Below are 27,322 nucleotides of genomic sequence, written 5' to 3' on the forward strand. Positions count from 1 at the left end.
ATACTAAGTAATCCACCTGCCTCACTGAGAAAACTGAACTTCCCCATAGTAGAGCAATAGCTAGTACTAAAATAAACTGAATGTGAGCTCCTTGAGCAGCAGCAACAAAGAGCTTTCAGTTCTCTGAATGGACAGCAGGAACTATGCAGAAGATGACTGTAACTGCTTTGCTTCTCTGTATCCAAGCTTTGGGTGAGAAGCCATTCAGTAACTACTACCAGTCAGAGGTTCAACAGGAACACGCTGACCATCAGCAGGGATGCTTCTCACCTCTGTTATGATGTTATGTCCCTTTTACCTACATGCGGTCCAGTTCACAAGCTGACACAGCAATGGGCACAACTGAATACTACTGCAAATTTTACCTCTCTGGTTTCCTTGCAGGCTCAGGAAACTCACAAGTTCCCTTTTCACTTTCACAGAAGCAGAACCTTCACCATATCTTGAGAGCAGCCAGAGGAAAAATCAGTGCACCTACAAAGCAAAGTGCCTCAGTGCACAAATATTGCAAAGCACAAACCCACAAGTATTAGAAAACACAGGCAAGGCACATACTATACAAAAACTGGCAGGCATGAGCATAGCTAAAGGGAAGGTAGCAGGGAAAAGGAAGAAAACAAATAGGAAATGCCATGCTCAAAGAATTCAGCATAAACTCTGAGCAATCAAAGCAAGAAAAAAAAAATCTGAACCCACTTGAATTTTAGCTGCTGAAGTCTTCTGGCTACTCTGCCTGTGTGTTGGTATGCTTAATTTGCCCCACTGGATTTGCACCTCCTGTGAGTCACTGAGAGGAGCCATTGACTGGAAGAACTGATTTAGTGCAGCAGGAACCAGCGGCCTGGCAGGAGCTGCAGGAGAGGCCCAACCTAAGGTAGGTAAACATTAGAAGAGGAAAGGCCGCAGGGAAAAAGACTGGAACAGGGAAAAGGAGAAGGAGAGATGGAAGAAATGCACAGCAAAGGATGGGCGAAGGAAAAAGAGAACGGGGAAGAGGAAATAAAAGACAGTACAAAAAGGGCTGTATGCTGGTTTTAGTAAGAACCTTCCCCAGAATTCACATGGTTGTGAATTTTTGATATTCCCTAGTTCAGTGCTGGATACCTACTGCCACTGGACATAGCAGCTCTCAGAGGAATGTCTGTCCTATACATCCCCTTACACTGCTCCAGAGTCCCTGCACATAGCCGTGGAAAACCACGTGGAAGGAAGATCAACCATTCAGTTATTTATTTATTTTTTCTTGAATTGTCTCTCTGGAAATTCCTTTTCCTGGAGAAATAAAGGCCTGTGGAGATGACAGTGTGTACACAGTAAATCTGTAATACCTGGTGTATAAGCCAACTGTTTCAAATTCCTGCCTTGCATTAGCCAAGCTCTCAGCAGACTTTACCTTACAACCAGCTATTATTGCCTATGGCACAAAGAGTCAGGAGACAGTAAAATACCCTTCATTACATAAAGCTGGGAACACTTCCCTCAGGTCTGGAACTTGATGTTATACTGAATACAACCTCAGAAAAGAAAGATGCTAAAAACTTTTTCCTGTTTCCTGACATCCATCCACAAGACATAGGCACAGCCTGGAACGTAAACTCAGGGTCACAGTTTGTGACAGGGAAATGTGTGCAGTGGAAGCATATGAAAGGTTCACAGTCTAACCTGAGCTCCAGAGAAATGCAGCTGATCTTGAGTGTTGTCAACTACTTGAAATTCAGGACAGGTTTGTTAAAAGGTGCTTCAAAGCTTTCGAAGTGACCTTTTCTGAGCAAATGCAGGTTCGGTTACACTTTCCCATCAAAGTTGTATGAATGTGTGGTAAGACATGAAACCAAACGAGAAAAGGTGCCATTCATTGACTGTTCCTGTGGCATTTGTTGAATGTTGTGAAAGTCATAGATCAAAGCAAAATGCTCGGTGCGTGTCCTTAAATTAGATGTAATTAAACAAACAAGTGTTTGCATAAATCCCTGAAAAGCAAAACTGTCCAATTTAACCTCATGTTGGTGTGGCAGTTCTTTCTGCTTCAACATTTTCAAAATTGTCACTAACAAAAACGCATTGAACATAAAAAACGTTCCTCCTGATCACAGCGTCTCCACCACAATGTTACCTTGAAAAAAAATTGCTGGTCAGGTACTCCACCTACAAGCCAACATTAGGCTTTGTAAAAGTGCCATAGTACACACACACCTACCAGACCAGGGAAGCCTGGAGCACTGGGTAGCTCAGAGGCTGGAAGCAGGACGACGCAGCTCCTCCTCGTCACAGCTGGAGCCCGGCCAGATCGGTGGGGCTGGAAAGTTGCTACCGCCGTTACTGGCAGCTGCCTGAGTTCGCCAGCTGTCTCTGTCCAATTCATCATGGACACATAAAGTGATTCCTGTCGCCAGTAATGGCACTAATTGGTATATATTGGCATTCTCGGGAGATAGCTGCATATAATTAAAGACCAAATTTCCTTTCATCTATCGTCCTTTCCAGTCAAGTTTGGAGGTGTACAAAGGAAACAGAAAACCAGTGCCACCCTCTGAGGGCAAAGCCGGCCCAAAGCTTTTCTCCTGCCACCTTTCATGAACCACCAAACCACCCGAAATAACAGCGGGGATCTAACCGGAGAGAAAAACATGACGAGACTCAACCGTGGGGGAAAGCAACCACAGGGCACCAGCCCTTTTGCTGCCCAGGCAGCGGTGGGCTCCAAAGGCCTGGCCTGGGCCAGCCAGCTCCTGGCCCGAGCCTGGCCGCTGTGTGTTGGGGCAGCTCGGACCTCTGTGGAGGCTTCCCCAGTGGGGAGAGGCTGGCCGGCAGTGGGAGGCCAGGTGGGGTGCCAGGGCACAGGGGACACCGCGCTGGGTGTTTTCTGCGTGAGGATGACACCAGGGCTGCCTCACCAGCCCCCTGCTCAGAAAGGATGTGTGCAGGAGAGGCACTGCAGCTCAGTGTGTGTCCGTGTGAGCCCACCATGGGGGTGTGGTGCAGCCGAGGAGAGGGGCCCCACTGTGTGGGACCCCTCTTGTGTCGCCCGCGCCTCCCTGGCAGCCCAAGTCCCCCCGCTGCACTCCTCCGGCCAAAGCCAAGCCCAGGAGTAGCGCTCCCAAGACAACAATGAGCCCCCTTTTCTGCGGCTCCGGCAAGGTCCAACAAGGCTGCCTTATTATTCCTGCTGGTATTAAAATACAAAGCAAAACAAAGCGCACGGGTGTGCACACGCCAGCCCCCAGCCCCTCGGTGGGCTGAGCGCCGGGAGCAGCCCTTGCCCAGCACTTACCCAGCCATGTGCACCGTCCGTCCGTCGCAGTGAAGCCGTCCTGGCCGTACCCCTGCCGGCAGTGAGGTGCTGGGGTGCTGCTGGAGCCCCTCGCGGGGAGCAGCAGGCAGAGGCTCAGTGCCTGGCAGCGCTATGTGGGCAGGTTAACCGGGTCCCTCTCCTCTCTGCATCCCCTCCCTCTGCTCTGCCTCCCCCTCCCCTTCTGTGTTTTTGGGCTCTCGAGGGTTTTTTGCAAAGTTTCTCCTCTCCTCTGCATCTGCTCCTCCACCTTCCATCGTTGAAGGCAATCAAAAAAAAGAAGAAGTAAGGAAAAAAAAAAAATCCCCCCCAGCCCACCCCCGAGTTGTGTTAGGCACAGTAATCTCATTTGCCAGGAAGCATCCCAGGAATGGGGTGGCTGCACCGCCGCCGGGTCGCACACGGCGCTGGGCTGCTCTCAGCGGAGCAGCAGCGCTGCGCCAGTTGGCTCCTCCGGCACGGCGCTCCTAAATCATGATGGACAGATTGCGTGAAAAACAGGAATTCCAAAGAATTTCCTGCCCTGGGAACAGAAGCGAGGGCTATATTTAACAACCTCCGAAGCTGTCAAGAATGCTTTGTGGCTGGATAACAGAGCACAAAAATGCGAAAAATGCGGGCTACTGCTCTACCAAATAAGGCGATATCGTTACGTCTGGTGCCCGCTCCCAGCTGGAAGCGCTCAGGGCGGCCGGGAGAAAGGACGGCCGAGCAGCGGGCTCCCGGCCCGACCCGGCCCGGCAGAGGCGGCGGGCGGGGGGCCGGGGGGGGCCGTGGGGGTGCCGGGGGTGCCGGAGCCGCGCGGGCGCGGGGAGCCCCCGGCGGCCGGGCTCGGGGCGGGGCGGGAGGGGCGGGGCGGGGCGGGGCGGCCGCGCGGCGCGCGCCAGGCGCATTCCTGGGATGCCGCGAGCGCTGGCCGCGGCCGCGGCCCGGAACGCGCGACGTCAGCGGCGCGGCGCACGCGGCGGCCCCGCGCCCTATATAAGGCGGCCCGCGCCCCGCCGCCGCCTCAGACCGCGCCGGCCCCGCTCTGCGCTCGCAGCCTCCCGCCGCCGGCAGCCTCCCCTCAGTGCCCGACGCCGCCGCCGCTCGACATGGGCTCCGCGGGTACCCGCCCCGCTCTGGCGGCCGCCCTCCTGTGCCTGGCCCGCCTGGTAAGTCCGGGGAGGGAGGCTCGGCTCGGCTCGCGGCTGTCCGCTCGCGGCTCGGCAGCCCCGGCGCTGACCGGCCGCCGCTGTCTCCGCTCCGCAGGCTCTCGGCTCGCCCTGCCCCGCTGTCTGCCAGTGCCCGGCCGCCGTGCCGCAGTGCGCCCCCGGCGTGGGGCTGGTGCCCGACGGCTGCGGCTGCTGCAAGGTCTGCGCCAAGCAGCTCAACGAGGACTGCAGCCGGACGCAGCCCTGCGACCACACCAAGGGGCTGGAGTGCAACTTCGGCGCCAGCCCCGTCGCGACCAAGGGCATCTGCAGAGGTAAGGGCCGGCCGCCGCCTCCCCCGGCCGAGCGGTGCTCCCCGGAGCGCCGGAGTTTAGTAATTTTGAGTCCTTGTATGGTTATGCTTTGTTGTTGGTAGCTTGGCAGAAAGGCACATGACTTCAGCAGTCTGGAATGCGATTCAGTATGTCTGGGCTCCGCTAAAAGCACATAAGGAAAAGTGATTCCTGACTAAGTTATTGTTCTGGCCCCGCGTCTCCGGGGGGTTGTAGGGAGCTTTACCGCGAACTGAATTTCACAGAGCAGCAAACGCGTGCATTTAAAGGAGCGACTCCCACCGCTGACTCCCTCTTCTCTCTCTCATTGCTCTCTACAGCACAGTCCGAAGGGAGACCCTGTGAATACAACTCCAAAATCTACCAGAACGGCGAGAGCTTCCAGCCGAACTGTAAACACCAGTGTACGTGCATAGATGGAGCTGTGGGCTGCATCCCGCTCTGCCCGCAAGAACTCTCCCTTCCTAACCTGGGCTGCCCCAGCCCCAGGCTGGTCAAAGTCCCTGGGCAGTGCTGCGAAGAGTGGGTCTGTGACGAGAGCAAAGATGCGCTGGATGAGCTGGAGGGTTTCTTCAGCAAAGAGTTTGGTCTGGATGCTTCTGAAGGTGAACTGACCAGGAACAACGAGCTAATTGCCATTGTGAAAGGAGGCCTGAAGATGCTACCTGGTGAGTATGACCCAGCATGGGTAACAGTGACAGTTAAGGTGGGGAGGAAAGATATGTGGGTCTTTAGACCCCAGGGGAAAGAAAGAAGCCCAGTGAGAAGATGCACTTAAGTCTGAGCCCTCCTTTTTCTCTTCCAGTGTTTGGATCCGAGCCACAAAGTCGAGCTTTTGAGAATCCCAAATGCATTGTGCAAACAACTTCCTGGTCCCAGTGCTCCAAGACATGTGGAACTGGCATCTCCACGAGGGTTACCAATGATAATCCTGACTGCAAGCTCATCAAAGAGACCAGGATATGCGAAGTGAGGCCATGTGGCCAGCCAAGCTATGCCTCCCTAAAGGTAAATACAGACTCCTCTGGTGCTCCTCTTCTTTCCAAACTGGTTTGGGTAGAGGGGCAAGGCTGCACAAGAATCTCCCACTAATAATATTATTGCCTTCTCTTTACAGAAGGGAAAGAAGTGTACCAAGACTAAGAAGTCCCCATCCCCAGTGAAGTTCACTTACGCAGGATGTTCCAGTGTGAAGAAGTACCGCCCCAAGTACTGTGGCTCCTGCGTGGATGGCAGGTGCTGCACGCCCCAGCAGACCAGGACTGTCAAGATCAGGTTCCGCTGCGATGATGGAGAAACCTTCACCAAGAGCGTCATGATGATCCAGTCGTGCCGATGCAACTACAACTGTCCGCATGCGAACGAAGCTTATCCCTACTACAGACTGGTCAATGACATTCACAAATTCAGGGACTAAGCTGTGGTGGGGGTGGGATACTAAACAGAGTTCTGAAGTAACCAGCCATGGAGAAAGGACCTTTGATGGAAGTGGTGCCTTGCCCGTTGGAGGGCAACATTGAGATGTTACAAGAGTGCACTGTGCAACTGGACACTAATGTGACAGATCTAAGCATACTTAAAGCTTCATAGTACTGGAGCAACTTCACTGCTTCTTTTTGGAGCACCTTATGTTATATACTGTTTTCTGTTTGTAAGTGATCTGAGAAGTGTTTTGTTCTGGTTATGAAAACCTTCTTACTATCCTGTTTGATTTAACACCGTGCTTTTTCCCCCTCCCTCTCTCTTCTCCCTCCTTTCCCAACCAAGTTGGAAGTTACATTCCTTCCTGAGGTGGGCACTTGTGAGGTGCTCACAGTGGCAGCTATTATGTACCAACTGTAGTTTAATGGCAAACAGAAATCAGTTGTTTTAAAGCTGAGTATTTTATTTATCAAACTGTAGCTTTTTTGTTTTTTTTTTTTTTTTAACCCCTTCCAGACCCTGTAATACTGGAATAAGTTGTAAATGATTTTAATTTTATATTCAATGAATTAAAAGAATTTATTTATGGAATTAATCATTTAATAAAGAAATATTTACCTAACTATTCTCAGTAAAGCATTTGAAAAGGCAACAGCTTTAACTTTATAGCAGGGTTAACTGCAGCAAAGGAAAGACCTTTCTATGAATACCCTGAATCCTAAGAACCAAGATTCTCTGGAAACTAAAGCAAGCTCTCCTGCAGATGCAGCCATGAACTCCAGTAAGCTGAGTCTAATTCTTGGGGTAAATAATATATTGGCGTGGTGTATACTATCTGTCCCCATGCTCTAGAAAGCTCTAGAAAGCATGTGCAGAAAAAGGTTCCTGGCAATGAAAGCCAATGTTTGATGGAGAGACTGAAATGTTAATTAGAGTGTCAGATTATTCAAACTGTCCTGGAATTTGCAACATAAGGCACTTCATTAGAATGCAGTATATGCACAGTGATGTGGTCGTTAGGTCTCACATTTTTTTTGGTGGCTGCTTTTTGCAAACTAATAGAGTTCTGTGGAAGAAGAATGTTTCCTACAGTCTGCAGGAGGTAGTTTGCTTTCACTAAATTCAAATTAAATGAGCTTGAAGCAATGACTTTTGTTAATCCTAATAACCCAGTGATGAAAAGTAAACATACTGTTAACAGCAGAAGAATGTGAGGAATTTCAAGTACTTTTCCAATAGAGTAAAAGGCAAAGCAGCCAATCTTTTCTCTTCCTTGCTGCCCCTTCCCACTTTTCAAATATGTAACTGCACTTTAGGGATGTGGATGACATTTAGCAAACCCAGGGAGCCCTAAGAAGGCTAGCTGGCATGCGTTAAGAAAATGACATTAAAAAAATGACCTAGAGGAAGAATGAGAAAGCTGCATGAAACATTTGTACTATACTGGTTAGTATAAAGCTGCGCTACAGATAAGGCTGAAAGGAAACCTGCAACATAATTTTTTCTCCTCATCATCACCAGTTTGTTCGCTGCCAAGAAGCCTTCCTGTAGGCTTTAGTGAGAAAAATACTTCTCAGAAAAGGCAGAGACCGATTGTGGGGTTTTAGACTGGTAGCACTGTCATCCATCGTCATGTGGTTTGACATGCAAGTGGTTAAGAGTTCACTTTTCATTTGATTAGACATAAATATTTCAATAGAATAGATGGCCAAATATCTCAGGAGCTCATCTCTGGCACCTAATGCTTTGCCTTAAAAATTACAGCTGTCTCTCTTCTGCTCAGTCAAGTTCTCTCCCCGAAGGCATTCAAAACTTGAGCTGTTTTGGAATTTACCACCTGGCCACCAGTCATAGCTGTACCTAAACTTGTCTGTACAATATTTGTTGACAGTAAAAGTGTAAAACACAGTGAAGCGCTTTTGTTTGGTTTTGACTTACATCTAGCACCGAACACTTCATTACATCAACCTCGCAACAAGGAATCACTGGGTCTGCATGTCGGGTTACCGCACGGCGAGTAAGAACACACAGTTCGCAGACACGGAGGAGCTGCCTGCTTGTTCTTGGCCACTTCCACTTTCAACTATACCTGAATGAACCCACTTTAGAGTAACCTAACTCAGCTCTCCTAAAAATTCCACATAGGTATAACTACATATCCACAGAGTAAGTCTGAAAGCAAAAACGGCCCTTCCAACTTCTGTCCCAAGTGTGGTTCCACACAGGTCCTAGCTTTTAGAGCCTGCACTTTGGGCTTTCCACATCTCATCAAGTAGAGGGGTGGGTCTGTAATCTTTGTTCACTGGGAAAACGTACCGGAGGGAGCATAAGGACTGCAGGAGCAGAACATGCAAACATAAGAACAAAATATACTAAATAAAATTACTCTGTCATAGAGAGGGGAAACGAACCTCACGAGAAAGAACTGCCAGTCTTCCAGAGCTGGGACTTCACACCAACCGAGCATCAACCACGCTGTTCTCTTCTCACTTGCTGCATTTCACAATTGCATGGCAAAACTACTAACCCCCACAATACCGTACAAGGAGTCAGCATCACATCTTGCATATTGCCTTTGTGCTTGCTTTGAAATTTTTATGTCCCTGTTCTTCTAGCAGAAAAAGAACCCCAGATACCATGCATGAAAATATCAATGATAAAAACACAGGTTCCTTTAAGTGCAACCAGGAGGGCTCACAGGTAAGATACATGAGCATAACTATTTGATATCTGGGTGGAAAACTAAAATACCAACATCCTTCTTCATGAGTCCTCGCACAGCAGGGCTGCTGCTGCCCACCCGTGCCTGCAGCGCTGCGTTTGAGGTGCTCCGTCTGTCATGCACCCTGCAACAAGCAGCGAAGGGGCTGCCAGCGGTGGGGTTACCCGGGGATGGGAAGCGTGGCACGGGGCAGTTTGCTGCAGCTGCTGCTGCCGCCAAAAGGAGCACTTGTCAAACTACAGCTTTAGGCCTGGAAGAAATGCCTCTTGTACTCGGCGCAGTTATTTACAAGTGCCTGGTGGAGGCAGCCACTGTGGTATCAGGGGTGCACATAAAATCTTCCCTACCAATGAAGGCAACACAGTGAAGACACAGTTTACGCTTCCTTGAGTGCTGCATCACAAGAAACAAAACAAAAGTAAGAGCATGCAGAAAAGGGGCTGCTGTAACTGCACCACCCCCTGCAGTGGGACGCAGCAGCTCGCACGGCCATCAGTGAGCAGGGAAGCTGATGAGGAGGGAGCACCAACACCTTCCTCACACAGGGACAGCCCAGCCAGTAATTAACTCTAGCAGGGCTGTGCCCCAGGAACCTCTGTATGCTATACAGAAGCTACCAGGGAGCCCCAGCAGGGCTGCAGGGCCGCCAGTGGGCACCTTCTGGCTAGCAGGCCCAGCTCCCTGCTCCAGCTGGGAAGCCCTGCACAGCTTGTCTCCTGTTTGATCTCTGCATGTGCAGCACCCAGCACCCAACGAGGCAATGCTGGGTCTGTGGTTTTACCAACTCTGCCTCATGCCTGTTTTTCATGTAGGCATGTCCCTGTTTTCACCTTCACGTTTGTTTTCTCCATGTAACACACCCACATAGAAAACAGCACATAGAAACGTCAAGGGGCCACAGAGAAAGCAGCAAATACAGCTCACTTTGGAGGTACCTGTAAATGCACTTCAGGTCACAAACAACTGAACTACACAGAACTGCAGTGAGACTTGGTATCCAGAAAATACAGATCTAGCCAACAAAGCCATACAATGAGCACCTATCTGTGTTATCCAGTAGAGACCAAACACCAAGAAACTGAGCAGATGGCATCCAGTGCACTATGACCTCCCCACACCCCCTCCAAAAAAAGGTCTACATACACAATTTATATTGGAAAACATCCTGGAAGACCCCAAGGCACCGCTCACATAAGCAACTTTATCTGTCCTGAAGTGCAGCCACTTACCAGATGGAATGCAGCAGCCATCCAGGACAAAATGTTACACAAGCTTTTGTAAGGTTTTTGTTTACTGGACAGAAGGAAGACTTGTAAAGGTAGGGCGCACAGGTTTGCGCAGATGGAAATCTGGCTAGGATATAGGCACTAACAACCTCGTGCTGAATGCAGCCAGAGTTTTAGTAAGAGGAGTGACAAGACTCTGCTATACGCACCAGTAGAAGTCAGCAGGGCAGGCCAGCCACATTCTGAGAGCACCTGTCCCACAGGAGGCCAAAAAGATAGCCGTGGGTTTGCAGACTCAAAGCAGCTGATTCTCCAAAGCTACTGAGCTTCTTGAGCATCTCATACCAAACGGGTTAGATCTAAATTGGCTCGTAAAATCTAACATCATCAGACATTTAAGATAGCACAGCTATAAAATCAGCAAGCTGTTTATGAGGACTTTAAATAAGAGAGTAGGTTTTACTTGTGCTGCAGTGAAACGATCCCATTAAAACCAACATGGATGCCCAAGCACAGCTGAAAGCAGAAGCAACAGGCAGCTTTCACAGTCATTTCTTCCTCCTCCTTGTGGCTGAAATGGGATGCCAGGAAGAAAGTGGCAATGTGATTTTCAAAACACTTTTGCTTTCTCCGCAAGCTGGGATCACGCTGGAACCAGCCAGCTCCCAGCGCAGTGTGGCAATTTGTTCTCCAAACCAGGACTCGCTCTCCTCCCTCACTTCTATCCCTGTTTCTCAGGCAGGTTATTTTTAACTTGCTCTCATTTGTCACGCAACCCCACCAACAGCTGTACTGATGCAACTGATGCAAAAAGCAGTCCAATGCAAAAGGACGAGACAAATATGAGGACTTCTGTGCCAGTTAAAGAAAAATCCCGTTTCTATCACAAGCAGGAGGCAACCAGTCCAGAAAGACTTTACTTTGCTCCAAAGGTAGGCAAAGCACTAGTGGATTTCCACACTTTATCACTCTGTTAATTTACCTGCCAAAAAGCCCACTAGGTTAGGATAGGCTGCAGAAGTTAGTGGTGGGAAGATCAGGCCAAGGCAGTGGAATTTTGCTTCCAAAACAACAACAACAAAATATGTCACAGCATGCAGAGCCAAGGAGGGCAAGAAGCACAGGCAGTGAAAGCATCATTACAGCTATGGCACTGTCCAAGGGGTTGCTGAGACCGGCAGGACACGGCATGAGCACGTTTCTGTTGTCAGTTCACAGAGACAGGCAGCAAAACACCTATCCCTGTCTTTTCCAGGTTTCACGTGTCATCTGCAACTCCCCTTTCAGTTTCAGTATTTATTTGGAGTTGGTTTTGCTGCCACTTCTTGTTTGTCCCGCATACATGTGACTTCCTTCCATCTCACCACAAATTTCCACCAAATAAAACCATATGCACTGCCATAGCAACATCCTAATACAAACACAGGGTAATCTTTGTCCGCTGAAGTACACAGTTGTGTTTTTTTCTCCCTCTCATTAAGAGAACCTGCATCTGCATACAGTTTAACTGAATGTCATAGCAACAACACAAACACAAATTCAAGATATTTTTTCTTTGGAGGGAGGAAGAATAAATGTTTTCAGGAAAAGTGTGTGGGACTTGAGAAAGCAGAATGAGATGTTTGTGACCAAGCAGGGCCTGACGTTACATCATCACAGCTGTATATTTACTCTCTGAGAGCCTGCTCTGACAAGGTGCGATGCATTCCCAGCTCCTACAGATGTCAACAGAGCACAGCCCTAGCTGGCAGGGCAGGGCCCGAACCACAGCTGTCCTTGTGCTCAGTGCAGAGGTTGGGCTTCCTATCAGCACTAAGCCTGGACATTTCTGCACTTTTTTAGTCTAGAAAGGGTGATCTGCACTGTGAGCAGGTTTACTCCTAACACAAAGTAAATCCACCCTGCTTTACTGAAGCAACAACTTTTGGTTAGCTCGCTAGCCCTGACTGCCTCTAAGAGCTAGGGCAGCAACTCTTTTTGCAGCATGATCCTCTTTTCCTCTACAAATCAACAATCCCTAAAGTGGAATAAATACGGTAAAGCCTAGCATTCAGATGTGTTCATTCAAAACCTTGCTGTCATACTGACAGGCAGTTGTTTACCCATGACAGTTCCCTAGCTTGTGCCTCATCCCCCCAGGAAGCTGTACAAAAAAGGAAAAGACCAAGTTCTCTCCTAGGACTGACTCAAGCCCAGCTCTCAGCTATTGCTATGCTCTTAGCTAGGCTCTATTTTTGTCCCTTAGTTTGTGAAAAGGATGACTTCATTACTTTTTTTTTTTTTTTTTTTTTTTTTTTTTACTAGCACGTTCATTCAGTACAAGAGCCTTTACTCTTTGCTTTGTAAGCTGCTGGTCCTTCAGTTCAAGCACGCTGTTAGAGTTCAGGGTTTGAAACCTGAACAGTCTAAACATTAAAAGTGCTGTAACAACGCTGCACACAGGGCTTGTTCCTTCTCTGACAACTCGTTTATAGAGGAAAACAAATGAGTAAGCATAGTAGGCATAGAATCAAGCACTCAGCGCAAGCTGGTGCTGAAGGATGAAGATTAAAACAACAGCACGGGTTTCTCATTCACAGGCATCATCTGCGCTGAATCAAGTCAGCGGCCTGTACTGGGATGCCAGTACAATGCGATTATGAGAGGATGTTTTCAGAATGGACTCAACTGAAGTCTTCCAGGCATCCTCAGCCCCGTGTCTTAAGTTTCATGTGCTTGACCGGAATTTTAAAAATATGGCTTTTTAAGGTGTATTTTCTTTCCTCAGTTTACAATATGAGATGCTCATTCTGGGTTAAATCACTCAGAGGAATTAAGAACTTCTCCTAACCATCTGTGAAAGTACTAACAGCCAAAGACTGCATCAGCTGTGATTAGATCCCTAACCTCAGTATTGTTACCAGTTATGACTGCTGCAGGACCTGCACTAGCCAGCTACCATCAGTGAGACAGTGCTGTTAGCCCAAGACCATCACTTCGATTCATTTTTATATACAAATTATTCAACAAGTTTTGCTAAGTTAAATATTTGAATTCCACCTTGGCTTGCTTTTGATGAATTGCCACCACTCAGACCAGGGTGACTGTTACAACACTAAATAAAACTCACTAGACAGCAACCTGGGAATGAATGGGAAACACACCTAGTAACAAGGCCTTTCACTCTCAATTTGTCTGAGATCTGAATGATGGCTCACAGCTTTGTTTGGTAAATCTCCTTTCTGGTAACAACTACAGGAACAACCTTTAAAAATTTTCAGAACCTTCTTTAAGGTAGGAAAAGATTTACATCTAGAGGATAGATTTAACAGCATCTTCATTTAAAAACAAACCAGGGTTGTGGTTTTGACTCCCACAAGAGCTTAAATTAGATTTCTACAAGAAAACACAATGCAGGGAAACACTCAGTCAATTAATGAAAGCCTCCAAGAGAGCAGGAAAGTAATGCAAATCCCTTTGATTACAAATGCATGTTCCTCAGCTGCAGCACAACCTCACGCACACGCAGAGCAGCGTTAGTATCTGCGGCACTCTCATCTCCACCGCATGCTCTGACTCCGGGCAGAACTACCACGCTTTTACTCCAGATGAAACAGTTCTTAGCAAATGAACTGTGGCAGTTTTGCTGTTCTGCTCTTCTGTGGGTGTTAATATGAATGGGTTCAATGCTGGTTTAAAGTAATTTGCGACTACCAAGTGAGCATGCTGTAATCACTGATTAGGAAAAGCTTATTCACTGTCACTGAACTGAAAAAATATGAAAGCAACACCTACAGCTAGGAACTGTGGTCCTTTAAAGAGGGTTAAGAAAACAAACATTGCAATGAGAGGTGAGCAGAAAACTAACAATGATTAAAAAAGAAAATAGAGCACAGGTGGCTACTGACAGGCAAGTACAAAGATTTCCCTGTTTTATTACAGATTGCAAAACAGATGAAGGAGAAGGCATACAAAATCACCGTGAGGAGAAGCAGCATGTCACTACCAAGGTCTGATGCTCTTTCCAAACTTCGTTGGTTGGATGTTGCTGCAAACAATTTATTAATGATAATTTGTTTGCAAAAGCGTGAAAAAATAACTTCTACAACCTTGAACATCTCAGCAATCCTCTCCAAGCAGTATGGCTGGTCAGGAACGGACAAGCTGGCGCCCTGGAGTCTGGATTGAGCGCCTGAAAGCCTGAGCCCTTCACTGCTGTCACAGCCTTGTGTGACCTCAACAGGCAACTTCACTGCTTTGTGCTATCTTTCTATCATGTCAGCCCTGGCAGGAAGAGCACTTGTGACCGACAAACCACCTTCACGGGAGTTTGCGGTCAAAACACCAAGCTCTGCACTCAAGTGGCTGACCGGCGTGCATCCCGTGCCGCCAGCTTTGGTCATGAAGGTGATAATCTCCAGCAGCAGACAGAGCAGGGCAACAAGGAGCTGGCGGAGCTGTTTACTGAGCTGAGTAACCACGTGCTTAGGATTTTACAAACACTGACTTGCAGCTAGACCTTAGGTGAACCATAGCCCCCGCCACAAACTAATCCCAGATGCCTGGGCTGACTCCCGAGACTCGTGAGGGCTCCGAGGGGCTCACCCACCCACCCATCTGCCACTCACAGCCGTGCCCTCCGATTCCTCCAGCCAGCCCCACAGGCATGGGGGGCTCGAACCAGACACCTCCACAAGTGTTGGGGATCGTGGAGTCCTCTATCGGCAGTTAGCAACAGATTGCTGTCATTGGTAGCTGATACAGTACAGGAGTTTTCTGTTTTGTCTTTATTTGCTTTTAAGTAGGTAAGTTCAGCTGATATGCCAGTAAACATTTGCAGTATCTGGCTTCAGTAGGTAAAGCAGTAACACAGGATTACTAGATGCACAACATCAGCACTGTTTAGAAGATCAATACGTTAGCACTAGTGACACTCCATGCATCTATTTTTATTTATTTTTTAAACCAATGCTAATTTAGAAGATGAGGGTAGAAGATTAACATGCCGTGCATAAAACATGGCTCAGCTTGGTCCTTTCTTGATATACTAAGCAAGATACAACCAAACAAGAAAAAGATACTGCAATGGACATCCAAAATGCCACCAAAAATTAAAGTCAGAAAACTTTAAGAAAATTAAAACCAAAAAGTAAAGTAAGATCATGTGCAGCAGCTCAACATGACAAAGAACTAACCTAAAAGAAAACTGATCTGATGAAACATCAGATTTTTTTCAGTAAGTTGAAGCATAATGGCACATATCCATTGATGAATGCAAATACGGAATAAGATATTTATGGTCAGACAAATCAGACGTTGAGATACTAGGATAAAAGGAAAAAATATATTGTTGAAATGAACTTGGAAACTTTAAATCTGGGTTACTCTGTTTAGTGAAGATACATGGATAAAAGGGTGCTATGCAATAATACCAGATTTCTCTTGAACCATTAGTTGCCCACCTCTTTATTTACATACCTAAACATGCACTACTAAATCCAAAGTTAGGGAGGCAGCTTGGAAGTGCTGCCTTTAGTGAAGCAAGCCAAACCAAACCCCAGAGAAATCTGTTGTATTAAAAAGATTTAATTAAATTTAAAAAAAAATATATAAAAGGCTCATCCCACCCTCTTCTCACAAAGAACTGTCATGAACTCTCCCGAATTTCCCCTTCTTCCTCAGATGAAAGGGACGAACTTTCACTGTCCAAGTCCTCTGCAGATTCGCTGGCATCTGAGGGTGAAGGACACAAACAAAACAACAAGCAGTTAGTCTCAGCAATGCCGTTTCCCCCTTTTCCAGCTTGCTCAAACAGAAGCAGTGTTTTGAATCTTCTTTTCCTTTTCATCAGAGTTTCCTTGAGGACAGTTATTTCCTAACAAGTCTCAAAATGTAGGATACGGCCCTGCGAAGTACTTTGTTGCTGAAGGAGAAAGCAAGACAATGTTTAGGATCTCTTAATTTTTAAAAAATCTTGGTCTCTCGGTCAGGTAGGTAAGCAGAATGTTTATTCCATACAAGGCTCTTCCTCTTCATCCACTGAGAATTTCAAATTGTTGTCCTGGTTTGTTTTAAATGCTGTTTTCTGGGTTGCTACATATGTGTATTACAACTGCAGTGAATTATAGGTCATTAGCAGCACTGTTAGCATTTCTGTTAAGATGGGGAGCTATTGAGAAATTCTGAACAGAAAATTAAGATGCGGCACATATGTGCTCCTTCCACATATTCCCGCATCCCAAAGATGGTGTCAAGCTGCATGAATCCATGAGCTAAGGCTGAGGAGGCTAAAGCTTCACAGTAACGTGTGCTTTAGGACAGGCTACTGCATTCTGTTGAGATCACATCATGAAGCACTCATTTCCCAAACCGGTCTTCAGCCATACATCCTGAGACTCCTTCCTTAACGAGCATCGACCCCTGTCACCTCGTGGTGAGGTCACCAAATGCCGCTGGTCGGTGGCACTTGAGCAGCACAAAAATAAACCATAGCAAAGTAGGCACATGACTCGCACACTGCTCTCATTGATATTTTCAGTGTTTGATCTGACCACAAATTTAAAGGAGATTTTGAGCATTTAGTGTCAGATGCTCAATTAAAGAAACACTACCAGAAGGGAGCTGGTGAAGCATTGCTACTGTCCTGTCAAGCTCAGTTCTACATCTGGCAAGCACGGGTAGTACATAGGACACAGTGTGCACCTGTACAGTTTCAATGGAATTTGTTCAAGAAAATAGAAGGATTTCACCCAGAAACATCAGAGGTCACATTTTGTCTATATTAAATCTAGTGTATAATCAATGAACATTTATATGCCAGATATGTACCGAGTAATGCACAAAGTAAGGATTGTTTTTGCCTCTAAGTCTTGTGAAAACTTCTGTAATCCCCTCCTATCTTCAGCCATGACTGACCCTGCCTGCTGGAATCGGCACACCTGTATTTTTTGCTATAAGCAAGTCAAGCATCAAAACATCCCATAAAAGAATGTGGCCATCTCCTGACTCACCATGAAGGTCAGCAGACCAATGTTAGCTCTAGTTTAGTTCGTTAAGTTTTGTTTGACAGGTATTAGAGATTGTCTTCACTCAAAAAGAACATGCTTTTACAGTCATAATGGCATTGCCTATAAATTAAGATTGTCCAGTCCCTCTCACCATAAAGCTGTCCGCAGTTTACTGATAATGTAAAATTAAACTCCTGGTCTAAATTGTTCAGTGCTGGTTACCTTCCTTCACTGGAATATTTTTTGGAAGTTTCAGCCAAAATACTTCAGCCATTTCTGAGAATGAGGACAGGAAAAATGGGTTTTTCCCTCACTAACTTCTAGCAGCCTCCCTTAGCAGGTGTCCAGTTCTAGCTCTTCCCTAGTCTTTCAGAGTAATAGCTCATTGTGGGGGTGAGGGTGACGTACTCGGTGAAGAAGCTGGACTGCAAGGAACATGCCAAATGCTGCAGCAGTAAGGTGGCTTCTGGGGAGATGAGCAGGCTAGCTCTCTCCTGTTAGAGTGTACTTCTCCCTGGCCATGCTGGAGGTGAACCCATGACTTCCACTCTTAGCAGTTATCTGTGAACGTAACTGGTAAAGCAAGCTAAGTGTTGTTTGTTTCTCCTTTTTTTCTGTAAGGCTCTTTACAGCACGCAAGAGAAGAGTTTGATGACTGTGACACACTTCTACAAAAGTGTTTTTTTGTCTTCAAGTGGAGTAACAGCACTGAAAGGCCCTCCCATTTTTAAGTTCTGAGCATGCTTTTCCTGAAACAATCTGGAGGACTGGAAACTTGGCGAATTCAACTCCAGAAAATAACATGCTTGTTTGCAAAGCCCAGTCTATGCTAAATGCCTAAATGCACAGTCAAGAGAGAGCAATGAAAATGTTCAGTGCTTGGCTTCCATACATAAAAGAAACACAAATGGGAAGTGGGAAAGCGTACAAATACACACTCAACATCTTTAATATTCCTACAGTAAAGACTTTATAAAAACATACAATTTGCAATATTTTGCAGGTCACGATTCATTCTTTTCCTATTCATTTAGGAGTACCTATTATCATTATATATCTTTATATAATATCTATATATTACATATATAGATATATATTACTTAACCAAAGTACCAGAAATATAATTGGTTTTGTGAAGTCAACTTTCAGATGTGCAATTTTTGTTGGCCTGTTAGTAAAGTAATATCCTTCACAATTCAAACCCTAAAGCTTTAGGGAGAAAAAAAGACAAAAAATGTAATAAAAGGAAAGAAAAAAAAAAGATTGGAAAGACTCAGAAGGCTTTTTTTTTTTTTCCTTTTCAGTATATAAACCTATTGAAATAGTTGGCTTTTTATTTACTTTCCAAAATTCTCTTACAGCAAGTATTAAGTAAGGAAGGAAAGGACCATGCTACTTCAACGTGAACAACGTACTTCACCCCCTTCACAAGAATGTAAATGAACGCTCCTACTCTTATGCAAGTGAAGTGAATTGGCACTGAAGAGTATTTTGGATATGATGAGCTATGGCCAAATCGAAACTTACATGTATCCAAATGAAGAGACATTAATCCCCTGCATTATACAAGTATCCCTACTTTGCATTTTAACGTATTGGGAATATTTAGACAAGCACGGTATGAAGACTGTGCAGCTCTTATATACGTAACTATACATGTTTTATTTCAGTTACTCTGTCTTCAGTTTGCTTCCAGACAATTTGTTGAAGATGGCTGCATATGAATCTCAAAAAGATCACCTGATCATAAACTGTCTTCACCCCTCTTACCTCCAACCTCCCTTTAAGTGTGAAGAGATGCTGTATGGCAATTTCTCTTTGCTCTCGTTACATCCTATTTTTGCCATTAGCTATAAAATCTTCCTGTCACAAACAAAACACCACAACAAAGAGCTATGAACCTGATTTTTATGGAATCTAAAGAAACAATTACCAAAGATAAAGAAAATGTAATGGTTCCCCAAAGCTGCAATAGCTGCCAGTGTTCCCCGAATACCAGCTCCAGGGATGACAGCTAACTGAATGATGCCTGCAGTAGAGGAAGGTCACTGTCTTGAGGACACACGCTTGTGTCCCTGTACCAGCTATCAGCACTTCCAGTTGCTCTCAGCTCCCTTCCCTTCGCCCCTCTGCCCTGTGGTCCTACAGGGCCAGCCTGTATCTGCAGCAGCATGACCTCAAAATACGGTTGTTCAGTCAACGGATCTGTAACTACCCCCTTAGAAGGACAGCCTCCCTGCCAGCTCAGGAGGCGGTAATGACAACCACGCTACTCAGATGGAGTTTGAGTCAATCAGTCCTAATTCCCTCCTGACATCCAAATCATTGGGGCAGGGCTGACTACTGAAGCCAAGGGACCCTGATCAAGAAACAATGGACAAACTAAAGGTATCTCATATCTTCGTCCTGTAGCACATCTGCAAGTACTCCCAGGGCAAACATCAGGAGATGCAGTTGCTCAGACAAGACTACGATCTTATCTCCTGGCATGGTGTCCCCTCTCCTGCAATATACAGCACAAGAAACGTCCGCATACGGCTCCTTGACAGCAGATTGCTCCAGCGGATCACTTAGTGAAATCCAGCCAGAACATCAGAGACCCAGGGAGATTTGCTATCACTGGTATGATATTTTTAGTCTCAGATTTACTCAGTTTAATTATATACATACAGAGCCATGATTAGGTTGCTGCAATGAAATAGCCACAGCAAACCTATTTCAAAGCTTTTCCTCAGAAACCTGTAAAAATAACAGGCGGGCCCATCACTGAAAAGTATGTTCTTTGACAACTATAGTTACTAGCTGGGGACTAAGGGACAAGGAACTGGCTCCCTCTATCAGCAGCTGCAGAAAGCAAAGCTTTTATATGGAAATGCAGAAATACAGAAAGTGAAGCCTTTGTATTAGGGAGTAAGATGGTACTTTCCAAAAAGACAACAGTGCTTTTAACCCACCCAAAAAGCTTCTTTGCCATTACAATTTCTAATGACCACCATCTAATTCAGAATTATTTGACCAATTTTAGGAGTTATGCTGGGAAATCACGGACAAAGATTCCCTTTTCTGTAGCAGGCTTACTTACAACTAATCTCCCTCTGACAGCTTGACTTTTTAGAAACAAGCAACTCTGTCCAACTGCTCTGTACAAAATTTAGCACAAATCTGAAGAATTGTTTTACCTTCGTGGCTAAAACTATACAAAAACAGATGAAGTACCAGTAAACATTGTTAGGAGAAATACATACAGTAACACTAAAGTTAACATCAACCAGAAGATTTAAGACAACGTTCATAACAGTTTGATATAAATCTTTTAGAGTCTGAGAGAAATATAAGACATACTGTGCATTCCTGGCATCAACAATGGGTGTATCCTTAATTATTGTTTATTCAACTAAAATATCTAAGTATAGAATAACAGGAAATAAATATATGCTTACCTTGGCCAAGAACCACCATGTCCTTCTTCAATTTTTTTAAGACAACAAATAACGTTGGGTACTCAATTATTACTTTGTTTTTCAAATTTTCTAGGAGGCTTCTACTGGCATCCAATTCATTGTACCTTAAAAATAACAGGAAAGTTTATTTTGGGTTTTAAAACTACTGAGGACATAATGTACAGTTTCTAAAAACAGCTTCTTGCAGTTCACAGGATTTTCAGATGATATAATGTTTAGAAGAACTCTCTTATGATTCAAATTACGTATCTGGCCTTATTATCCAACTACATCTTTTTAAACCCTCCTAACATCTAAGCTTAAGAACAAGACGAGAATGGAATTAGTTTCATTACAGGCCAAAATGTTTTCAGACCTTTTAATTAATATTTTTAACAAAATCAGAAATGGACATATGGATATCAAAATGGATATATTTACCAAAATCAGATTCTAAGCTGAAAATAAGACAACGTCCTGCTTGTTTTTTCCAATCACTCTCAGTATGTGCATAGTAAATGTATACGTTTGCTATTTTTCATGCTTATGACCTGTAATACTACAGATTTAATTTACATGCCTAGTAGTGTACCTTATCATGTTTTCATATGAGTTGTCACTTAAGTAATGCACGTTGGAAGCGCTTAGAGCTCCATTTTTGTGGGGCTTGGATACCCAGAACATACAACAATAAGCAATCATTTCTAGAAGGTGGTACAACATCCCTGTTTATGGCCGAGCAAAGCTCTGCTTACAGCACCACCTCCAAGAAACTCCCTACAGCTAAGGGTGCACCTGTGTGTGTTGCAGGAGGCAGGTGGCTCGATGCCCCTTCCCATGGAAGGGCTCCCTCCCCTTCACCCCGCAGGCTGAGGCCGGTTACACAGCCATATGTTATACAAATACAAAGTAAACTGAGCATTTTCTCCTAACCTGCAATGATATCCTAAAACTGTAATGTCCTCTCCCAGCTCTCTCATCAGAAGCCTGCACGTGGGATTTTGGGGAACAGAAGGGTGTTTCAAAGCCCTCTACAAGAGAAACTCTGCTGCTTTCACTTGATACAACCGCAGCATCCAACAAATGCTCTGATAGTATTACACTGCAATCTGAGTTATGCAATTCTTTCTGTAATCGGGATTATAAAATCACCACTAAGCTACTGTATCAGCTAAAGCCAAAGGAAGTTCAAAACCAAAATACACTGTGGGCAATGGGGGGAGTATTTCACACAGCTGCTTCACCTTCTCTGAGCAGTTACATATTATGCACTTGGACTTTCTTTCACCAAAAAAAACCAACAAAACAACCCTGGAGGGGTGAAGGAAATGTACACTTTATGATTTTCAGTAATGTACGATTAGGAACAGTACATCAGAGAAGTCGGCAGACAAGAAGAATATTGAAGGCAAAGCAGAATTTGAGTTCTTGGGATTTAAGGGAAACTTAGTTTGAGCAAAAACTATTTCTCTCTCGTATTTGACATCAATCATCATGAAAATATTTGGTTTCAAGTTTCTCTTAACCCAAAGTAATTATGATCTGTTCTTTCTGAAACCCTTTAGAAGGGATAACAGTATATTGCATTTCTCATTGAATGAATGCATTCATAACTCGGGGATTAAAACACATGAATAGAAACATATTTACTGCTTTATTTACAGTACTCTAAATGCAAAGCATGGCAATACCTTTCCTTTGGCAAGGACCTCAACACATTCTTTTCTGGTTAAGCAAACGTTTACCACCAAGAGGCTAAACTAATTCACATGCCACAATACACTTTCCATTATCTCATGTTTTAGACAAAACATCTCTAGCGTCCAGCTTGGCATAAGATAAAACATTTGTACTTAAAACTATTTTATGATAGTAAATTACTGAAGCGTTAGATCACTATAGTCAAAGCTTTATCTTTTTTTCTGTGTTTAGTAAATGGTACTGTTTGACAATGACAGAGAAAAAATCCCAAAGTTTAGTTCATAATCTGGTCTGTAAACTTCAGGGAAAATATAGCAAAGGAGCTTAATGCCTCTCTTTTTCAAACTTCAGTGCTGTTAGTGTCTATTCTATCCAGAAGACCTCAGTCTACCACACTCCTTACTCAATATACAAGTACAAGTTGATGTTTTCTGCTAATCCACCTGTCAATCTCTTCCTCAACTGTGCATGTTTAAAGACCTGAAAAGAAAACTAATACTTGTCATTCAATTTCAAATACAGGATGGCTCACAGAGCAAGGCTGACTTCAGGTTCTCTCTAAAGGACTTCATCATGAGAAAAACCTTCCTTTTTGTACCCCAGCAGCAGAACACAGCTGTACACCAGTGGGGAGAGCACCACAGGCCTCTGGCCAAAAATAACCGCCCTGTACAGCATTTCTAGAAATCCAAATTCACCCCAGTTTCAGTTTTTACTAGACCCGTTTGAAGAGCAACCAAGAAGCATGAATCCTAAAGAAATGGAATGGCTTCTTACAAGTCCTGTGACTGCTCAGCACCATGAGGAGCTGTAGGGAAGTGGTTTCACCATGGTCAGGGATGGTGTGATGAGAGCTTGGCGCAGATACTCCTTGATCATCATTTTACCTGCTAGTCCTGTATCACTAGCATCGCCTAGCCTGCTCAGCAAGAACCTACAGCACCTTTTTTCATGCCCATCCTCCAGCATGTAGTACAAGTTCAAACCTTGGTGTTCATCACAACCCTGAAGTGCACATTTGGTACGACACAAAGTAATGCATGGAGTTTTTCTTTTTTAAGTTGTGGTTAAGCATCCCGCTGCAGGGAAGCTATCCTGTTCTGGTACTGAACGCACGCTGTTTTCCCTCCTTGCCTCATTCAGCTTTCCAGTTCCTAAACTCGGCAGGACTTCTCATTGCACTCTTCTCTCTGACTCTTCCTTCCTCCCTGGTATTTACTTCTATTTACTGCCCCTTCCATACATTTCCTTAGTCTCCTCATCCTACACCCGCCGCCTAATACATTTTCCAGATTGTTATCTTGCCCCAGGCAAGGCTTTACGCCCATGTCATGAAGCAAGAAATGGGCCTGGATTTCTTCTTAATAAGAAGATTCCATTTATAAGGACCACAAAGAGACAATCTTGGCAGACAACAGCTTTTGGTTTTAGCTGGGATGAAATAACAATAACTGCTTTTTAAAGGACAAAAATTAAGCAGAATTTGCGTGCCAGCAGGCAGTTTAAAAGCCTACAAAAATTGAGACAATTGAGAAAATTTAACAAGATTCAGCAATCCCACATCAGTTCCCATATAATCTTTTACATTTACCCTATGAATTGCTTTGTTACCTTTCCCAAATGCTGAAATTCACATGGCTCTGCACTTCTGATATCATCTGTGAGTATCTGCACAGGCCAGTTTCACTATCTATAGTTATTCTGCTACCTTCCAGGAATTCAACAATTCGGCCTCCTAATCTGTCTCCCCCCCACAGGAATGCTCCATTAGGTCACTGCATCACAGCAACCTCCCTCAGATGGAGCCTACGGCTGTCATCGCAGTGGTGTAACTCGTCTCCACAGCTTCAGACAGCAGGAAATTCCCTGCTGATCAGGTTTTCCTGAATGTCATCAACAGGAACTTTGATTTTAATAATAAAGAAAAATCTGCAACCTGGAATTAAAGATAAGTTGTAACCATGTTACTTCTCTCATTTAGTCTTCTAGCTACTGGAAGAAAAGAGCAAAAAAGTTTTCCCAATCTAAAATTGCAAATATTAGTAAGATGCATGCTTGTGTAATGATGTTCATAGTTTTCCTGTGAGAGATATAAATTAAAGCTTTTACTCATATTTGAAACAAAGACATTTTTTCTTCCTAGAACTCAGTGGAAACATCTAGGTATTTAGTTGGCATAACTCAGATACAATAAATCATGGTATCTATTTCGGGCCTAATCTTAAAATCCACACTCAAACTTCTATTAAGTTATGGAAAGAAGGATTTCTCTCCCACACCCCAAAGTAAGGCAGGCAGCATTTTCCAGCTATCCGCGTTTCCCCAGAAGAGAGCAAAGACTGGGTACAGCATTTAAAGGCTCTCCCAAGCACTCCTTGTGAAGGGCTGCAGCATAGCAAAGATAATAACTAACAGATGGACTTCCATTCCTAAGTGGTGAATAACCTCGTCGTGTGGTTATCATTTGGTGAACATGGAAGTAGTGAAATTCAGTCTTGAATAGATATGAAAGGAGGCTTATATGGCAGAAAGTAAACACAACGTACCAAAACAACGCAGACTTTTAAAATTTAACTTTCTCACCAGAATTTTGACCATAAAAATCTGGAACATGGTGAATTTTGTTAGTCCTTATGTGTGAAAAAGAACTACAGAAACACAGTAAACAAAAAGGCAGTGTCTTTGAAAAAAAAAGAAAACAATAAAGGAAATTACTTGCTGTAACTCTTCCTTTGTAACGTAATTAATAACAGCAGCTGAAGAACACGGAAGTCTCTACTTTGCTTGACCACTCTTAGAGACAGGAGGGACCAACGAAGTTTAAGTTAATATTCTAATACAAAAATTATAATACAGTTTACACAGATATTTTAAAACTTCTGAGGCTCCTCCTTCCACTTTTGCTTTATGGTTTCTCTCCCAGTGCAGGACGTCCACAGCCTGCCTTGACAAACACTCACTGACCTGTCAAAACACTCCCTACTGTTGAAACCTGCACAGCTTAACCTACACCAATGCAGAACAGATGCCTGACCAATCTCTTTTTGAATCATAGTCATTTTCACATTTTCAGCAACAGTTCCATCACTACACAGTCATTTTTCCTTTTTGTTTTTTTCTGAAAAAAAAGGAAAATTAGGACAAGCAACCTATTTTCAGCATTTGGCCCACCAGTCCCATTAGGATACAATTAACAAAGCAGAGGAAGACACGTTGCCAGCACACCAGGAAGGCATCTCAGACTGCATCACCACCTCCTCACTATACCTACACACTTCAAATGCATAAAGCCACTTCAGAGTAATGAGGAGACCACGACACTGCTCCTTTTCCTTGCTGTATCTCTACCCCAGACCATCTTCACACAAAGACCCTTTTAAGACAAGCAATAACAGGGACACTAACTGTCACCTAAATTAAAAGGCACCATAGTAGCTGTCCAGAAAGATTCATTGGTTTGTTCACTTTCACCCTAGCCAATATACAAAGCAGTTTATGGAAAGAAGAGATAAGCAACGTAAGAGTACAAGTATGTTACTGCAGAAGCACAAAGGCTGTCCTTGTCTAAACCTCTTGAGAATGAGGCAATTGCATGAAGGAAAAAAAAAACAACAACAAAAAAAAACAACACAGCGAAAGTTCTTTAATGACAACCATGGAAAAAAATATCAATTCATGGCAAACAACGCAGATAAGGCATCTGTTGCAACAACTAAGTGGACAGAGCATTAGGCGAGATGTGGTAAAAGGACTCACGATGCAAAACAACAATCTAAAGATTAACTCAAGTACAAACCATAATGAATCTTTTAGTTATTGGAGAAAATACAACAAAACAAACAGGAGGAAAATATGAAGCTGACTAATGTCATTTTCTTGGATTCAGAAGAATTTGGTTCAAAGAATACAGAAATAGTGATACTGAATTTCAAGAAAGCAAATATTTTCCCCATCTCCTAAGACGTAATGAAAACAAATAATAAAATCCAGCAACAAGTAAAGATACTATGGTTCAAGTGCATCACCACAAGCAGTCCTTGATATGTACAAAAATTTGCCATGGAGCTTCACAGACTAATAAGAGCTTAAGGTTTACAAATCTAAGTTGTGCAGTGCAGATACATTGTAAAAGGGTACTCTGCGATCGTATGCTGCTGCTACATGCCCAAGATAAAGAAGCAAACCAGCCTAATGAGTTAATGATAGCCAGAAGGCTAAAGGGAAAATGAAATTGCACAAGGGAAAAGTTATTAGAAAGAGAGTGGGTTTAATACTGAAGACGAATTCCTGAAGTTTCAAAACCTGCAAAGATATTAGTGGCATCTCAAGTACAAGCAAAAGCTGTGGGTGGTTCCCCAAAAATCCAGGGAAGTTGAGTTCTGTAACTCGTCCCATAAACAAAATACTGGCATGTTCATGGAGGAAAAGTAAATGTCAGAGGTCTGCTTTACAGTCCTTCTGTTACACTGCCCCATGAAACATTACTGCAAGGAGTCTTAGAGGTGTGGGGCAGGTGTTACAAAGGAGTAACAAAGGACATGAAAAATTCTCATATAGCAATTTCAGAAAACTAAGAGGTCAAATCTCTTAGACAACTTAATGCAAGTCAGCAGTGCACTGACAAAATTAACAGAAATATAAAGCTGATGAGAAATTACCCTTTGTATGCTGGCAATAAGTTTCTTATTACATTTGAGCTAGTCTAATGAACTGCTACTTCAGAAACCATAGTTGATACTTCTGTAATTTGGGATCCCTCGATATCAAATTCTAAGTTTTCCGATTTAGCTCCCATGAAGACAGCCTGAACACCTCTAACCCTCTGCACTAAGTTTTGGAAATGTATCCACAAACTTACACTTATTTGCATGGAAACCACAACACAACAAACCTTCCATTAAGGGGTTACTAACGCTTTACAATGAAAAGGAAAAGCTATGAAATAAAGAAAACAAATTATTTTCTTGGCAAACAAGCAGGAAGGTCAATTCCCTCTTTGGCGGGGTCGAAACAATCAGTCCTCGCTCATTTCCGTCAGGAAAGCGAAAAA

The 27,322-nt window shown here is 44.3% G+C and overlaps 2 protein-coding genes across 2 annotated transcripts in view; one reads left to right on the forward strand and one right to left on the reverse strand.

The window, feature by feature from the left end:
• The first annotated feature begins 4,383 nt into the window (after positions 1 to 4,383).
• Positions 4,384 to 6,683, forward strand: CCN1 (cellular communication network factor 1). The gene is made up of 5 exons (XM_032192253.1): positions 4,384 to 4,443; positions 4,541 to 4,757; positions 5,096 to 5,443; positions 5,581 to 5,783; positions 5,893 to 6,683. Exons 1-5 carry the CDS (start codon positions 4,384 to 4,386, stop codon positions 6,190 to 6,192), a joined length of 1,128 nt encoding a protein of 375 aa, XP_032048144.1. The 3' UTR covers positions 6,193 to 6,683.
• Positions 6,684 to 15,058: 8,375 nt separating this feature from the next.
• The window catches only part of ZNHIT6 (zinc finger HIT-type containing 6), a 33,535-nt gene continuing 21,271 nt past the window's right edge, over positions 15,059 to 27,322 (reverse strand). Inside the window, exons 9-10 of the mRNA XM_032192710.1 lie at positions 20,572 to 20,696; positions 15,059 to 15,857 (exon numbers count right to left, since the gene is read on the reverse strand). Of these exons, the coding sequence (XP_032048601.1) occupies positions 15,772 to 15,857; positions 20,572 to 20,696 (211 nt within the window). The 3' untranslated portion in view covers positions 15,059 to 15,771. The remainder of the gene's footprint in view (positions 15,858 to 20,571; positions 20,697 to 27,322) is intronic.

Source organism: Aythya fuligula, chromosome 8 (genome assembly GCF_009819795.1).
Source record: "Aythya fuligula isolate bAytFul2 chromosome 8, bAytFul2.pri, whole genome shotgun sequence".
In the NCBI taxonomy this organism is placed as follows: domain Eukaryota; kingdom Metazoa; phylum Chordata; class Aves; order Anseriformes; family Anatidae; genus Aythya; species Aythya fuligula.